The sequence below is a fragment of the Canis lupus genome, chromosome 7 (assembly GCF_003254725.2).
Source record: "Canis lupus dingo isolate Sandy chromosome 7, ASM325472v2, whole genome shotgun sequence".
NCBI lineage: Eukaryota > Metazoa > Chordata > Mammalia > Carnivora > Canidae > Canis > Canis lupus.
Window position 1 is genome coordinate 13511042 of NC_064249.1, and position 18966 is coordinate 13530007.

Sequence of the window (18966 nt, forward strand, 5' to 3'; positions counted from 1 at the left end):
GAAGATCACTGGGTCTCTACCATACTGGGATTTCCTGCAACTTTCCCTAATTGTCAGTGTAGCACTGTCAGTCATATTTTGCTTCTGTATTTTTTTTTTAAGAGCAGCCATGTTTAATATTGTGAAATACGATGTGTCTCTTCCTTGCCCCACCCTCTAGAACAGTGATAAATTTCAGCGCACGCTCAGCAGAATTGAATTGTATTATGCACAGTACACATGTTCATCACCAAAACTGTACTTGCTGGAATGGATGCAGGGAGAATGAATTGCTGAGACTTCAAAATCCCAGTTCCTCAGAACTGATTTTATTAGCCAATGTATACCAAAGATGGGTGGTAAAAGAAGTATTATCTTTGCAGTTTTCCTTCATTATTGAAGCTCTATGCTGTTACAGACTGTGGTTTTCCAGTCTTTTGATTAAGCCTTGCCAGTCGTGTGTTGCTGCAACACCAAACAAACAGCTTTGCAACCTGTCACCTCTTCTGGCAGGCAGCCATCCTGGTCTCGGAGAGTGGGGTCAGCGCCAGACTGGAGCAGCAGCTCTACAATGTCCAAAAACTCACAGGCAGCAGCTGACAGGAAAATGGACAAATATGAAAACAAGGTTACTGTGAGACAAAGAGAAACAACTGTACTCCCCAGGAAAGCCAAGTGCTGAGCAATAGGGAATCTTGAACAGTGAGAAATGTTACAGTGGCCAGTGGGTGATCGGGCCTTGTGATAAGAACTTGGCCATTAGAGTGGATTTTCAAGTGTTAGGAAAATCAAATTTACCTTTTTTGGTTGCCCAGAAGCAAACAAACAAACACATTTTTTAAAACTGTGAGGTTTTTAGACTATTCTTAAGGATGGGATGAGGGAAAGAACAAAAATAGTGTTTATCTATTTTACTTTGATCAGAATAATGATAGGTTTGTAGGCTACGCCAAAAGGCTAAAAATATTGTAAATGTAAAAGGAAAGAGTTTGTTTTGTCTTTGAAGGGGGATTAAATGGGGTAACTGACTAAACTTTAATATTTGTAAATGAAAAAAAAAAAAAAAAAAGCTGGCCTAGTAACCAGACCATCCTGCTACAGAACTTTGACTTGTTTAAAAAAATAACAAATGGCCCCAATCACACAAGGCACAGAAAGGTGACAAGGACCTAGAGAAATGGAAATGTATTATGAAGATAGCATGTATCGCCTCCAGGAAGGACACACGGACCGAAGGGCTAGGATGGAGAGCCATCTATCGTTTTGCACATACATGGAAACTTGATTTATGACGATGCTGGCATCGCATATCAGCAAGGAAACAAAGATCCATTAATTTAGATGCACTGAAACAACTGGGCTAGAGGCAAAACAGGCATTTCATACAAGATGAAACAGAAACGGCAATCAACATATGAAAAGATGAACAACCACATTAGTAGGTAGGGAGATGAAAATGAAGACTTGGAGATGCCATTTCATACCCACTAGGTAGGTGGAAATTAAGAACAGACAAGAGGAAGCCCTGAAGAAGGCTGGCATGAGGGAAGCCCCTTCCGGGTGGCTGGAAGTGCACGTTGGTGCTGTCACTATGGACAACAGCTTAGCATTGCATGTTAAACCTACACACGTGTGGGCCCTGCAGCCCAGCCATGCAACTCCTACTGGCACACTCCATGGAAATGTGTGTGCGCATGTTCTCTAGGGGATATTTGCAAGAACGTGTGTAGCAGCGCCATTTGTAATGATAAACAACCCACATGCCCATTCAGAGTAATGAATAAAATACCATACAACATTGAAAACTAATGAACTATAGTTTTATACACGAGTGTACCTCCAGAACATGACGTTGAAGGCAAGAAATCAGAAGAATATGTACAGTATGATTTCATTTAAACAAAAATTTTAAAATAGACCAAACTAAACATCACTGTTCAGGGAGGCAAATATGGAGTGAAACTGTAAGGGAAATCATTAATATAAAATTTACGATAGTTTCAATCATAGGGAGAGAGGATGGGAGGAAGGCCATGTGATTGGATAGGTGCACACAGGGGGTTTCAAAGATATTGACAATGTTCCATTTCTTAAGCTAGGTGGTGGGTACATTTTTTTCAAGTTACATTTTAAATTCTTCATATACATTTTATAAATATACACTTTCATAGTATGATGTAACATAATAGCAACAACAAAAGTTAAAAAAAAAAAAAGAAAAACAGGGAAAGAAAGAAGGGTATAGTAAGGAGTTTGATTCAATGGACATTTCACTGAGTACATGCTATACCAGACCTATCAAGGATGCAATAAGATTCCTACTCTGTGGAACTTCTTAAACAGCTGGGAGACTAATATGTAAATTGGACACTCTTGACACAAAAGAATAACTGTTGTGGCACACACACACATACATACACATATACCTGCACGGAAGTGTGGGGTGGGGTGGGTGGAGAACTTGAGGGATCAGGAAAAACACAAGTAGGTGGTATGTAAGCTGAGCTTTGAAGGACAGAGTAAATCTGCAGGTAAGTGGAGACAGAAAGGCATCGTGGAGTGTACAAGGAGTGCTGAGGGAACTGTCTGCCCGGCTCTGGGAAGCAATAGGGGCAGTCAAAAGTGGAGCAGGCAGACTGGAGGCAAACTATGCAGGGCTGTGAGAGCCCTACTAAGCCATGCTGAGACGTGTGGCTTTGAGTGCTCTACTAAAGTTTGCATTTATAAGGGGGGGGGGCATGATTTGGCCTCTGTTAGGATGATAATTCCAAAAAGAGTGATTTGGACTGCCTAGAAGTTTGTGGCAGGTAGACCAATTGGGAGACCATGACCATTTTAGGAGGACTGAAATTAGCCAGTGTCAGCATGAATATAAAGAAGGGACTGAATAAGAGAGCCACTGACACTCATGTGGATAGGACACAGCAAAGCACTGGATGGGTTTTTAAAAAATGTTTGTGAACATTAAATGTGATAATTAATGAAGCTGAAATGTTCTATTTATAGACAAATATTTATTTTTTTTAAAGATTTATTTATTCATTCATTCAGAGAGAGCGAGAGAGAGGCAGAGACACAGGCAGAGGGAGAAGCAGGCTCCATGCAGGAATCCTGACGTGGTACTCGATCCCAGGTCCCCAGGATCACACCCACCCCGGGCCACAGGCAGTGCTAAACCGCTGTGCCACCGAGGCTGCCCTATTTAATTATTTATATGTTGCGATTGTTTTTGTTTTTTGGAACAAAAAATATTTTATTTCAGGTTTCAAATATTTTTAGAGGTTTTTGAAAAGCTCACAGGCTCACCACTTGTGATCACAATGTTTACTGAATAAAATGGCCTGAGTTTTTCTATACTTGATATGAAACCCAGATACCATAAAGAAAATTACTCATAAATCCGAATACATAGAAACCTAAAACTGAAAAATTTGAACACATAAAAATTTAAAATAGCTATACCACACACACACAAAATACAATATATAAAGGTAAATTGTAAACTGGGAAACATATTTACATATATAACACATACAAGAGCTAATACCCTTAATATCTAACAAGCGTTAACAAATCAATCCAAAAGAACAATGGGCAAGCATGCCTGGGTGGCTTAGTAGGCTAAGCCTCTGAGTCTTAATTTCAAGTCAGGTCATGATCTCAGAGAGGTAAGATCAAGCCCTATGTTAGGCTCTGTGCTGGGCGTGGAATCTACTTAAGATTCTTTCTCTCCCTCTGCTCTCCCCCTACTCTCTCTCTTTTTTAAAAATAATATTGAGCAAAAGAACTACAAGAACCAAAGATGATACCTATGTTTTCAATCTTGGAGATGACATAGATGTTGGTGACATTATCTCTAAAATAAGGAACCATAGGAAGGAAGAGTAGGAAGGGAACAGAAGAAGAAAATTATGGAGGGGGAGAAATAATCTTGGTTTGAAATATGATAAATATTGGGGATACTATAGTGATAGAAAATATAAAACTCATAGAAGATAACATAGGAGAAAATTGAGGTGACCTTAGGTATGCAATGACTTTTAGATATGACATGTTTGACATGACACCAAAGGCACAATCCATGAAAGGAATAGTTGATAAGCTGAGACTTTATTAAAATAGAAAAACCTCTGCTCTGCAAAAGACAATGGTCAAGGAATGAGAAGACAAGCCACAGACTCGAAGAAAATATTGGCAAAAGACACATCTTATAAAGGACTATTATCTAAAATATACAAATAACTCCTGGGGCGCCTGGGTGGCTCTATCAATTAAGTGTCTGCCTTCAGCTCAGGTTATGGTCTTGGGGTCCTGGGATAAAGCCCCACATCTAGTTTTTTAAAGATAGATTGATCAATTATTAATTAATTAATTAATTTATTTATTTATTTGAGAGAGTGAGAGAGAGAGAGAGAGAGACAATGAGCCAGGGGAGAGGAGCAGAGGAAGAGAGAGAAGCAGACTCCCCGCTGAGCAGAGAGCACCACGTGGGGCTCAATCCCATGACCCCAAGATCATGACCTGAATCAAAGGCAGATACTTAACTGACTGAGCCACCTAAACACCCCTCAAATAAATAAGTAAAATCTTAAAAAATATGTATAGAAATAACTCTTAAAGCTCAACAATAAGAAAACAAGTAACTGGATTAAAAATTGGGCTAAAGACCTTAACTGACACCTCACCACAGATGACATACGGCAAATAAGCTTATGCAGAAGGTATTCCACATCATATCATCAGGGAAATGCAAATTAAAAGAACAAACCTATTAGAATGGCCAAAATGTGGAACACTGGCAACACCAAATGCGGTGATAATGTGGAGCAACAGGAACTCACTCATTGTTAGTGGGAATACAAAATGGCATAGCCATTTGGAAGACAGCGTGGCAGTTTCTTACAAAACTAACCATATCCGTACCATATGATTAAGCAACCATGCTCCTTAATATCAACACAAAGGAGCTAAAAAGTTATGTCCACTCAAAAAATTCTGCACATGAATGTTTATAGCAGCTTAAATCATAATTGCCAAAACTTGGAAGCAACCAAGATGTCCTTCAGTAGGTGAATGGATAAATAAGCTATGGTACATCCAGGCAATGTAATAATACTCAACACCAAAAGACAGAAGTCATTCTGAAAAGGTTACCCACTGTATGATTCTAACAATATGAACACTCTGGAAAAGGCGAAACTATGGAAATAGTAAAAAGATCAGTGGTTGCTAGAGTCTGGGGGTGAGGGAGGGATAAACAGGCAGAGTGTGGTGGATTTTTAGGGTAGTGGAAACACTCTGGATGAAATTATAATGATGGGTACATGTCATTTTTCCTTTTCTACAGAATATACAATTCCAAGAGTGAACCATACTGTAAACTTTGGACTTAGGGTGATTATAGTATGATACAATAATAATTGTATGGTATGGCGGTTCATCAACTGTAACAAAGGTACCACTTTGATGAGGGATGTTGATTATGAGAGTGAGAAATAACAAAAAAAATATATGTTGGTCTCTATCTTCAGTTCCTGGCACAGAGCTCCTAAAACCCCTGGGCTTTCCTAAGTGATAAGAGCACTAGATCTTGTCACTTGGTCTGTGACAAAGCTCCTAAGTTACTTGGAATTTCCTGGGTGATAGGAATATCTTTTGTTGTAATGAGATGACTCTTAGTGGACTCTTGAATTGCTTCAGGAAGGTGGCTGGTTACCCAAAAGACCCAACCATGATTAGAAGCTTGTAGCTTTCAGTCCCAACCCCCATCCTCTGGGAAGGAGAGAGAGGCTGGGTTGGAGATTGAGTTAATGATCAATCATGCTTATGTAATAAAGCCTCCATAAAAACCCTCCAAGTAGGGGGTTTAGGAACTGGGTTGCTGAACACATGGAAGTACTTAAAAGGTGGTTACTGGTGAGGGCATGGAAACTCTGTCCTCTCCGTGCCATATCTCATCCAATGCATCTCTTCCAACTGGTCATTTGTATCCTTTATCACATCCTTTTATATTAAACCAGTAAACCTAAATGTTACCTTGAGTTCTGTGAGCCATTCTAGCAAATTATCAAAACCGGGAAGGGGTCATGGAAATCCCAATTTGTAGATGATCAGTTAGAAGTGCAGGTGACAACTTGGGGCTTGTGATCTGAAGGCAGAGGTGTAGTCTTGTGGGACTGGGGGGAAGGTAGATAATGTCTGAATTAAGTGTTAGAATACTCAGCTAGTGTTGCAGAAGATTGCTTGCTGTGACGAAAAAACATCACACACATGGTGACTAGAAGTGAAGTGAAGTGTGGTGGTGGTGTGAGACTAAAGGAGAAACACACAGGGAGTGTTTGTTCTTTAGAGGGGAAGCTATACGTGAAGTAATAAGGGGTATATGGAAAATCTCTGTATCCTTCGCTCAATTTTGCTATGAACCTATAACTACTCTAAAAGTTTTAATCAATCAACTAATCAAGCATTTGTAATTGGGTCTATTTCTGGGTTATCTATCATGTTTCATTGATTTACACACCTATCCCTATACTAACATCATACTGTCTTGATGTCTGTCACTATATAATAAGTCCTGAAGTAAGGGTGTGTCCTCCATCTGGGTCCTTTCCTTTCCCATATAACTTTTAGAATAAGCTTATAAATTTTTTCAAAAGTCCTACTGGAATTTTGATTGAGAGTGCATATAGATCAATTTAGGGGAGAATGGAAAGCTTAACAACATCAAGTCTTCTGATCCATGAACAACAGAATCTTTGTCAATTTACTCAGATTTCCTTTCATTTCTCTCAACAGTGTTTGGGAGTTTTCAGCATATAAATTGTGCATTTATTTTATCTTAGGATTTTCATTTTTTGAGGCTACTATAAATGGTATTTTTTGAGGTTTCAATTTCCAATTGGTTGACTGCAAGTATATAGGAAAACAGTTGATTTCTTCATACTGACCATGAGTTTTTAACTTTTAGTTTCTAATTGTTCATTATCAGTGTATGGGAGTTTTTTGATTCTTGTATATTGATTTGTTATCTTGCAAACTTGTTGAACTCAACTTACTAATTCTAATAGCTTTTTAAAAAATAGATTCTTTGGGGGTCTCCTACATAGGTGTCATGTATCTGTGAATGAAGTTTTATTTCTTCCTTCTAAATCCATCTGCTTTTGACTTTTTTTTTTAATTTTAAAAAATTTATTTATTTATGATAGTCACAGAGAGAGAGAGAGAGAGGCAGAGACACAGGCAGAGGGAGAAGCAGGCTCCATGCACCGGGAGCCCGACGCAGCACTCGATCCCGGGTCTCCAGGATCGCGCCCTGGGCCAAAGGCAGGCGCCAAACCGCTGCGCCACCCAGGGATCCCCCTTGACTTCTTTCTTTTGCCTTAATGCATTGGCAAGGATTTCTAGTACAATGTTGAATCAAAGGGGAGAGTGTGTACATCTCTGCCTTGTTCCTGGTCAGAAGGAAAGCCTTTCACTATTAAGAATGTAGTGGGGTGCGTGGATGGCTCAGTTGGTTAAGCATCTGCCTATGCTCAGGTCATGGTCTCAGGGTCCTGAGATGGAGCCCCCACATTGGGCTCCCTACTCAGCAGGGAGCCTGCTTCTCCTCTCTCCCTGCCTGCCACTCACTCTGCTTGTGCTCTCTGTCAAATAAATAAAATCTTTAAAACAATAATGTTAGCTACTAATTACTTCAGGTTGAGGAAGTTCCCTACCTATTTTGCTGCACTTTTTTTTTTTAAATCATGAAGGGAGGTTGAATTTTGTCAACTGTTTTTTTTTCTAGATATATGGAGATGATAATTTGTTTTGATTTTGATGTGCTGATATGGTGAATACAAAGATTTTCAATTGCTGAACCAACCTTGCATTCCTGGCATAAAGGTATGTGAGTATGATTTATTATTCTTTTTGTATGTTGTTGAGTTGGCTTTGCTAATATTTTATTGAAGATGTTTGCTTTGGGGTGCCTGGGTGGCTCAGTCGGTTGAGCATCTGACTCTCGGTTTCTGGTCAGCTCATGATCTCAGGGTCATGAGACTGAGCCCTGCATTGGGCTCCATGCTCACAAGAAATCTGCTTGAGATTCTCTCTCCCTTTGCCCCTCTCCCTGCTCATGGTCTTTCATAAATAAATAAATAAATAAATAAATAAATAAATAAATAAATAAATAAATAAATAAATATTTTAAAAATATGTTTGCATCTATATTCATGGGAGATGCTGGCCTGTGGTTTCTTTTCCTCTAGAGTTTTCTTCTGACTTTGGTATTAGAGTAATGTCATCTTTATAGAATGAGTTGGATGGCATTCCTTCTTTTTTTTTTTGACAGCATTCCGTCTTTTATTTTCTGAAAGAGCTGATGTTAAACATTTAGTAGAATTTACCAGTGAAGCAATCAGAGCCTGGGGATTTTATTGTGGAAAAGTTTTTAGCTACAGATTCAGTGTCTTTAATAGATATAGGGATCTCTAGGTTACCAATTTCTCTTGAGTTTGTGTCTTTTAAGAAATATGTCCATTTCCTCTAAGTTATCTAATTTATTGCTATGAGTTGTTGATAATGTCCCTTTATTTGTTTCATAACATCTGTATGACCTGAGATGTCTCCTTTTCATGCCTGAAACTGGTAATGTTTCTCTTTTTATTATTATTTTATACTGCTCTGGCTAGGGGTCTATCAGTTTCAAAGGTTTTCAATGATTTCATGGATTTTTCTCAATGATTTTCGTTGTTGTTTTTTTTAATGATTTATTTATTTATTTATTCATGATAGAGAGACAGAGACACAGGCAGAGGGAGAAGCAGGCTCCATGCTGGGAGCCCGACGCGGGACTCGATCCCGGGATTCCAGGATTGCGCCCTGGGCGAAAGGCAGGCGCCAAACCGCCGAGCCACCCAGGGATCCCGATTTTTGGTTTTCTATTACAATGACTTCTGATCTTATTTCGTGCCTATGCTTATCTTGGGCTTAAGCTGCTCTTTTCTAACTTTTGAAGAGTAGAATTTTAAGTCATTGACTTGAGAACTTTCTTCTTTTCTAATAAAAGCATTTAATTTCCCTCTAGCTGCATCCCAAAATTCTGACAGAGTGTTTTTATTTTCATTCAGTTTAAAATATTTTGTAATTTCCCTTGGAATTTTGTTTTTGACCTATGAGTTACTTAGAAGTGTGTTTAAGTTTCTGACAATTGTGTGTCGGGGGTGGTTTACAGATATATGTCTGTTACTGATTTCTAATTTAATTCTGTGGTGGGCACAGAGCAAATTTTGTATGATTTTTAAAATATTTGCTGAAGTTTGTTTTATGGCCTAGAATATATGGTCTATCTTGGTAAGTGTTCCATGTGTACTTGAAACATGTATTTTGTTTATTAGGTGGAATGTTCTATAGATGTTCTAAAGATCTATAGATGACAAGTTAAGTTGGTTGATAGTATTGTTCAGTTCTTTCATATTCTTGCTGAATTTTTATCTACTTGCTCTGTCAATTACTGATTTGTAACGTGACATTGAGTTAGGTTGCTACTCTGTGTCTCATAAGTTTCAACTGAATGCAAGGACATTGTATGTAGAAGGACGGTAGAGGGTACATTAAATAACAATATTTACACCCAGAAATCGGTATGCCTCTTTTACTGTCATGCCATCGTATAGGTATTGAGTCAATCTGGTCAGCAGTTGAACTGAGTTTGGGTTTTGTTGTTGCTATAGATAACTTCAATGCATCACACACTTCAGATTCCTCCAGCTGCGGGCTGCTGCTACTCTATGCTTCATGTGTTGCCTCAGGTGCCAGTGGGTTTTTTTTTTTTAATACTCTTGCCCCATCCTCAGCTTTCAGTGGTCTCTGCATGTCTACTGCAGATGGAGTTCCTCTCTGCACGCTTGCTCCATCCCCGGAGGGGTGCTATTGCTTATTACTCATGGCAATTCCCATGTGGAAGTGGAAAGGAGTTCTTTATCCTTTTGGGCTGGTCTCAGTCTTAGGTCCTCAGAGGTGGTAGTTTCTCAGTGTTCCTGCATTCCTGCCTCCACTTATTGTAAGAAACACTTGGCTAGGTTTTAAAATTGGAACTTTTAAAGGAGTATTGGAGGAATAAATTTCCCAGTGTATAAATCTGTAATACAGGATAATAACTACCATTATCAGCTCACACTTCTCAAATGTAACCCAATACTTGAGACTCCTAAGCATGAAGATCAAGGCTAAACAGATATGTATGGCAGAAGACACTAAGCTGGCCATCTCAGACAAAGAGGCATTAATTTCATATATGCTATATAGTGAAGTGACTTTTCCAACAGTGAGATATGATATAATATATGAGTACTAACTCAAAAACAGAGCTTAAGTTTTTAAGTTCCACATCTACAGGACCACAGCCAACCAGCTGAGAAAAGGCTATTGAGGCTACCTAACAATCCCCTAACCTAACAAATGTGAATGAAATTTTAGTTCAAGTCTAACTATGAAGTGAGGTTTAAATTAGGAAGTTCAGGGGGAACCTGGCTGGCTCAGTCTGTAGAATATGTCACTCTTGATCTTGCGGTCATGAATTCAAGCCCCACACTGGGCGTGGAGCCTATTTAAGAAAAAAAAAAAAGAAAAGAAAAGAAAAAGAAAAGAAAAGAAAAAAAAAAAAAACCAAATGAGGAAATTCAGGGTTGTAGAACACTTCAGAGTGAAGGATATGGTGTCCATAAGGAAAAGGAGTCTTATTAACAAATGCCTGGGATTTACACAAAAACAGACTGATATGAACACAATCATGAAGTTGTAATAGAAAAAAAGGAATAGAAGAGGAAGACTAATTTAAAGGACAAGAGGAAACCATACAGGTGAATCTCATCCCGGTATGAGGAAGGCATCAATTATGTTTATGTTTAGCACAGAGCCAACTGGCAAATACAGGTGCCCAATGAATAGTTTTTGAAAAAAGTATGCTTTGTATCCCCACTTAGATGGTGAACTACTTGATTACATGCTTTGTTCTATACTCCTCTCCATCTAGCACAGTGCTCGGAACTTAGTATTTGCTCAAAATTCATTAGTTAATTGATTTCTCCGCCTTTGGCATCTTCAGTAAAGCACAATTCACAAGGCAGAGTCATCTTTCAGAAATGTGTGAGCTTCCCATCCCCTCAAAACGGACAAAGGCAAAGAAGATGAGAGAGGGATGAGAAGGGTGCTAACATTTTACCAAATTAATGAGGGGATATATTGGTGCCCACAATGTGCTGGGAAATACAAAAACAGTCATAAGCCTGTCTCGGAAAAGCTTGAGCAAGTCTATAGGGATTAGAACAGTTGCTGAATTTATGGTACCCTGGGAACCTCTATTTGTCAAGTGCCATAGAGGCAGCCCTGACACTGGCACAGGTGAAGATGAATTTTCATTCAGAGCAGTGAGCCTTCTGACTCCATTAATCCTCAGGGTTTTGATGATGAATTTCTTTCTTTTTTTATTTTATTTATTTTCACTCTAATGCCTCCTCCCACTGCCCTGTAACAGTGTGGAAGGAACGGAACAGATGGTGCTTTACGTGGAAGACCGAAGGCTCATGAGGATACAAAGCCTGCCCACTTTGAAATCACATGACTGCACGTGCAAGGAAAAGCCTTGATTTCCCCTGGGAGACACAGATGCAATGATGTTAGTATTCCCAGTGGAGGGAGGGGAGGGGAAGGCTAACAGGCCATTTACAAGGAAGACCACACTTACACTAATATACTCTTCAGCAAGAACCATGTTTAATCACAAAACAACAGGAGGACAGATATCTGAAGATTAAAAAACACCAAAGTAAAAGAGAGGCAGGTAAGGGTTTTAGTATGCTGCTATGCAAAGCCCACTTAGAATGAACTAGTGAGGACATACAGTAGTAGAATACTGGCCTCTAGTTAACCTGCCATTGGCTCTGACCCAGTTTTAATCGGAAGAAGCCAGGATTTACAACCTGCTTAAGGATGGGGTTTGACAACTGCTATAATCAGAAGAGCTGTCAACACAAGGACAGCTGTCAAGCCAAACTGTAATTCATAAAAAATAATAGCTAAGCCCCTAAGACATCCCCAACATTGTCTCTGTACCTACTGGATTTAACTATACTTAGAGTTTTATGAAAGTTACAGAAATAGGCTAAGGGTCCTAAAATCAAATAAAAAAAAAAAGCTGTGAAGTACCTATTATGTAAAAAAAGTTAAACAATACTATGTGACCAAATGGGTAAAATATGCTCACCAGATTCCCGAGGACATAGTGTTTAATAAAAGTGGTTATTAATATTATTACATGCCCAACTCTATTTTGATGACCTTAAAAACTGGCAAAAAAGTCTAGTGACCTAGTAAAAAATCTTAATTAAAAATGAATCACTCCTGTAAGTGATTAAACTTAAAATATTAATTTCATGAAATATTCCTGAGTTGTCAGAATATTTTAGTTTTATATGTTTGTAATGCCAAAACCACCTAACTAATGATATTATTTTAGTGTTTAATTATCTTGATTATAATAAATATGGTATTTGTTTTGTTCTTTCTGCAATGAATAATATACTCTGAGAGACAGAAATAGAGGTTGTTTCACTAGATCAATTTTGGGCAGGATTCCTGAATCAGAGATAATTTTTATTCATGTCTAAACTCCCAGTAAGGGATCCCTGGGTGGCGCAGCGGTTTGGCGCCTGCCTTTGGCCCAGGGCGCGATCCTGGAGACCCGGGATCGAATCCCATATCAGGCTCCCGGTGCATGGAGCCTGCTTCTCCCTCTGCCTGTGTCTCTGCCTCTCTCTCTCTCTGTGACTATCATAAGTAAATAAATAAAAAATAAAAAAAAATTAAAAAAAAAACTCCCAGTAAACAGAAATAAGAATATAAAAGCACATGGATGGACACAGATGTTGATAAAGCACAGTTTTGAAAAATAGCCTTGACTCACTAAGGTGACCAGTGATAAAGAATTTTTTTATTTCTAAAAAAGATTATCTCCCAGAAAATAATGTCTACTTTAAAAGGATACTGTAATTATTATTGAAATTATGAAAACAGGACTGGAAGTGGAATCAGAAGACCTGGACAAGTGTCTTAGCTCTGCTACTACAACTTGTGTTACCCTGTCAAGGTCACTTGACCCCACCAGACTTCAGTTTTTCATTTGCAAGAAAGCAAGACCTAGTTCAGACATTTGTTGGAAAGGTTGAAAGATTATGTATATGAAAACAGTATCACCAACACCTTTATCTGGGTTTGGAGGGGTTTTGTGTGTAAACAATTTATCAGAGTTAAATACAGAAAAGTACCAAAATCAAATATATAAATTTTCTTATGATGAAAGTATCCATATAACTAACTAGCACACAGATCAAGAATCAGACCATTATTAGAATCTCAGAAGCACTGCTGCCCTTGTTAATTTCTTCCAGATATTACCTATCCATTTCCCCAAGGAAATGGATGTTGAGTTTTTCCCGTTTTTTGATCTTTATATAAATGGATACATACAGTATGTATTCTTTTGTGTCTGGCATTTTGAACTCAACAGTATGTTTGTGAGATTCATCTAAGGTGTTGTATGTTATGGTTGCTATGGTTCTTTCTTTATTGCTGTATAGAATTCCATTGGATGAATATCTTATCTGATTGGATCTCCTAATTTCTGAATCTGAAGATCTGAGTGTTTTATCAATCACAGAAATTATCAATTAAGTATATCTTCAAATATTGATTTTTATCTACTTGTTTCTTCTGGAACTCTTACTTAAAAATGCTGGACTTTATTACTTAATATTCAGTGTCTCTTCCACATTTCCATCTCTTTATCTTCTGTGTTGCCATTTAGAACTACCTTTCCATTCATCATTTTTTTTAACTTCTGCCAATTTTGCACTTTAACCTATCCATTGTAAAATTTATGTACTTTTTATCTATCAAAGTTCATTTGGTTCTCTTGCAAATCTGCCTATTCTTTCTTGGAATGTCTTGTTCTTATGTTTTTCACCCACTGATTTTATACAAACTTCTGATAATTTCTATCCAGTAATTTTACTGAAGTTCTTCAAAGTCTAATCTTGAGGTTTACTATGTCTGCTGACGATCACTTAAGTTTATTTTGTAGTTTGGGATTATAAGCTCATTTTCAGCAGGGCTTCTTTCTTGTAGGAATTTTGTGCTGCCCTTGTTGAGGATGTGTCCCTCAAGAAAAGTTTAGCATTTGCTTTTGCCAAGTCCCTCAGACATAACCAGCTGTACACTTATTTTGTTAATTTCTTCACTTGATGATTTATAAAACAATCAGAGTGTAAGTTTAAACTTCAAACCCATGTGAAATAGGGCCTTTCCCCCCCAACTCAAATTCTGGTGTGTGGCAGATAAACTTCTTTGTCTTCCTTTCTTAAACTGGTGGGCCAACTTTTTCTAATGTAATTATATATATAATATATAATATATAATATATAATATATAATATATAATATATAATATATAATATATAATATATAATTTTTTTTTAAACTGAGGGTGTAGCCCTTTGAGCATCCTGGCTTATGTGCCAGGATGGTCTCCATTCCAATACCTCATTTTTTCTCATTCAGAAAGCATCATTTCCAGGGTTTGGTGGCATTGAAGCCCAAGCTCATAGTTTCCCTACTTTAGATGCAGTGTTAGCTCACACACTTACCATTATGGTTGTCACATCCTCATATACTGGGTGGGAGTTCAAGACATCCTCATATACTGGGTGGGAGTTCAAGACACCCGAAGTCTGGGCACATCCCTGAACCTTTAAAGAGGATTTTTGGTATATTTTATCTAACAAATAATAGGTGCTCAAAAATATTTGTTGAATGAATGAAATCTAATTAAGAAAGTCATATTCACAGTACTAATAGAGCCTATAACATTCTGATTTAAAATAATTTAAAATTAATTTTCAAATTATATATATATAAAATCTCCAAATATAGAAGTTATTAAAGGGTTTATAGGAAAACCTGTTTATCCTATACTTGTATTCTAGCCCTGCAGTTCCTCTTCCCTCGGCAACCAACACTAGCTTTTCATGTATACTTCCAGAGGTATCTTATGCAGTTACTAGCAATATGTATAGATTTTTTTCCATGGTAGCACACTACCTACCACTGTTCTGCTCCTTAATCCTTTCACTTAACAATGTATCTTAGATATTTTTCTGTGTTAGCATGCAAAGAAAATATAACTTATTTTGAAGCCAATCAGGAAGACCTTTGGAAAATTCCAATCCTGCTGCTATCTAGAAATGCATTTTGCAATATATCGACCTTAAAATGGACACATTCCCACCTCTACTGAGGCATTTGCCCCTAATGGTTAACTAGGGGTCATGCAGTGACTCATTTCCATTTTCAAGGGTCCATTCAGTCTCACTCAGCTGTTAACGAGTTTCTGGATGGAGAAGAGAAAGGAAAGCACAACACATGCCACAGAGAAGGCACTACAAATATCTGAATGAGTGGATGCAACAAAAAATGAGGGGCTGAAGATCAGAGCTGAGTCAGCAGAGCATGTGGATGCACTGGCAGCTGCTGTCTCTCTAAGCACAGCAGTGAACTCTGGACCTAATGCCAAATATTCTGGAGAAAAAGATGCCTGCTTCTTAAAGTCAGACATCAGGAAAAAGGCACAGTCCTGAATTTTACACAGAAAGCCTCACGTTCATTGTGAAGTTTCTTATTTCCCCCTTCTCATTATCTGTAGTTGTCTGACTTATGCTTGGTTGTCCCAAATTACCATCACAACTGTGGATATGGCTAAGAAAAGTTTTTTTCTGGGTCAAAAATTAGGTTTTAGAATAGCCAGTTCTTGGTGATGTTAGAGGAGCTAAATGACAGAATTATCACCTAAAACATGCCTGAGGAGTAATGAGTGCTGTGGAAGGAGGCACAGGAAGGGATTGTGCTTTTCTCTTCTTTCCTAGCAAATCTAGAGACGTGAGCTTGAATTTCTGGCTCCTGTAGGTGAGTTTATTAACCTGAGTTTTGGTATCCTCATTTTGTAAACCAAAGCCCTACCTCTTTTTTTTTTTTTTTTTTAAAGATTTACTTATTTATGTATTTGGGAGAGACAAACTACATAAGCAGGGGGAAGGGCAGAGGGAATCTCAAGCAGACTCCCTGCTGAGTGTGGAGTCCGATATGGGGCTCCATCCTATGACCCTGAGATCATGACATGAGCCAAAAATCAAGAGTCAGACACTTAACTGACTGAGCCACCCAGGCGCCCCACCAAGCTCTATTTTAGAAGGAGCCTCGAGATTCCTTTACCTGTATACTGCATTGTGTATGTATATTTTGTATGTATAAGGTCAAATTATATCTAAATGTTATAGTCCACATTCTCTGATTATTACTGGAAGACAGTTCTCTAAGGGACTCTTCATGATTCTGCATCTCTTGAGAGCAAAGATAATGACAGCTTTTGTTCCAGACTCTTTTTAAGGCTGTATAGTGAACAGCCTTGGACTACAGAGGTAATGCTTCCTTCCAGAGTAGAGGGTAGGTTTCTTTACTGTCCAATGTAATAAAAATAACATGTTCTCCAGGGCCACAGCTGGGCAGGTTTGCTTGCAGCTCATTATATTATAGACTAGAGTTCCCTAAACTTAGGATTCCTAAGATATGATACACTGTGTGTATAGTATCTATCTGGGCTTCTCTGCTTAGCTCCTACGGGAATAAAAAAAATGAAATAACACAAACATAAAGCTCATGCTGCTTGCTGTGTTATGAATAATCGTTTTTGGTGGTTTTTGCCAGAATCCATGAAACTGTGTCAGGTTAACTTGTTAATTTGCAAGCAGGGTATAATCTTAGACTACGCATAGTTCTTGACAGTTAATAGTGGGGCTGAGCATATTTTCTTGCTGTTTATTTGATATTTGGCTCTTCCCATCTGTGAACTATCCATTTTTGGGGTCTATTTTTCTATTTGACTGTCTTTCTTAATGGCTGGGTGGACAGTCTTGATATATTCTATATACTGATCTTATGCAGGTTATTTGCATTTTAAATTAAATATCTTCTCCTAGTAGTCTGGCCTTATGTTTTCACTTTGTTCATACTATCTTTTGTTTAACAGAAGTTTAAAATTTTAATGTACTTATCATAATTTAAATTAAGAAATCATTCCTTACTCTATTCATCTAAAAGTTTATAATTTTGCTTTTCTTTATATATCTATTCACCTAAAACTGATTTATGTGTATGGGATGAGTTTTTTTTTTTTTTAAGATTTATTTATTCATGAGAGACACAGAGAGAGGCAGAGACAGGCAGAAGGAGTAGCAGACTCCCCGTGGGAAGCTTGATGCGAGACTCGATTCCAGGACCCTGAGATCACAACCTGAGCCAAAGGCAGACACCCAACCACTGAGCCACCCTGTAAGTTGTCTGGTTATCTACTGTTGTATAACAAATCACTCAAAATCTAGTGGCTTAAATACAATGTATTAGTTTTCATGATTCTCTGGGTTGACCAGTTGGTTCTTTTGCTTCAAAGAACTAATTCTTAGTTTGTTGATTTTTCTCAATTGTTTTTCTATTCTCTTTTTCATTCAATTCTATTCTAATCTCTATTATCCTTTCTGCTTTCTTTAGGCTTTGTTTGCTGTTCTTTCTCCAGTGTCTTAAGGTGGAAGATTAGGTTACTGATTTTCTTCTTTCTTAACACAGGCATTTATAGCTATAAATTTCTCTGTAAGTACTGCTTTAGCTGTACTCCATAAATTTTGGCATGTGCTGTCTTCATTTTAATTCATCTCAAAGTATTTTCTGATTTCTCTTTTAATTTCCTCCTCCTTGACCTACTTGTTACTTAAGAGTGTGTTGCTTAGATTCCTCATATTTGTGAGTTTTCAAGTCTTGATATCTAATTTCATTCCACTGTGGTTGGAGAACATACACGGTATTATTTCTATTCTTTTAAACTTATTGAGGTTGTTTCATGGCCTTCATATTGTCTATCCTGAAGAATGCTCTATGTGCAGTTGAAAAGAATATATGTTCTGTTGTTGGTGGAATGTTTCATAGATGTCTGTTAGATCTAGTTGGTTTATAGTCTTGTTCAGGTCTTCTATTCCTTGTTTACCTTCTGTTTAGCGTCCTATCCATTAATAAAAGTGGGGTGCTAGAATCTCCAACTATTTTTATTTTATTTTTATCCAACTATTTTTTTTGAATTGTCTGAGTTTTTTCTTTAGTGGTTGCTCTAGGGTTTACCATATAAACTTTAACTTCAGCTTCAGATTTATACTCAACTTAATTCCAGTGATATATAGAAACATCACTTCCATATATCTCTATTCCATTTTCCCTCTTTTGGTGGTAGTATTGTTATATCTGTTACATCTATTAATGTTACAAATCCAACAATACATTGTTACAATTACTTTAACATCTGTAGTCACTTCCTTACTTAGCCCAGTATAACTTTGTTCTCATCTGTCTCCTCTGGGCTGTTATTGGCAAATATATTATACTTCTATATGTGATGGGCCCAATACACATTGTATACATATTATTTTTGACAGTACTTTTAAAAATCAGTTAAGGAAAGGAGAAAAAAGTATGCATTTATACTATCTTTTATAACTACATGATTGTATTCATGAATCCTCTGTTTTTTCATGTGGATTTGAATTACCTTTTGGGTCATTTGCTTTCAGTCTGAATATTTTCCTTTAGTACTTCTTGTCAGATGGGTCTGCTAGCAACAAATTCTCTCAGTTTTTGTTTATCTGGGAAAGACTTTATTATATCTTCATTTTTGAAAGATAGCTTTGCTAGATATATAGATATATATTCCTTCTATTTCTATAAATAGATATTCAAGGTCAGAACACAGTGGGATAACATATTGAAAGTGATCAGGGGAAACCACTCAACTGGGGCATAAATTGTTCTACAAACCAACCAAATCAAATTGTGGCTTTTTTAAAGGTCAGTGTTTGAT

General features: G+C 37.5%; 1 protein-coding gene across 16 annotated transcripts in view; it reads right to left on the reverse strand.

Annotated features, from left to right (window-relative positions):
* Window positions 1–286: 286 nt before the first annotated feature.
* The window catches only part of ACBD6 (acyl-CoA binding domain containing 6), a 207702-nt gene continuing 189022 nt past the window's right edge, over window positions 287–18966 (reverse strand). For 7 of the 16 annotated variants that reach the window (XM_049112112.1, XM_049112113.1, XM_049112111.1 and 4 more), the window contains one exon: window positions 287–575. In XM_049112112.1, coding sequence (XP_048968069.1) covers window positions 421–575 — 155 coding nt within the window. In that variant the 3' untranslated portion in view covers window positions 287–420. Of the gene's footprint in view, window positions 576–14659; window positions 14673–14702; window positions 14762–18966 lie in introns of all 16 variants that reach the window. The other 9 variants (XR_003129053.3, XR_003129052.3, XM_025429961.3 and 6 more) reach the window with 5 other exon arrangements.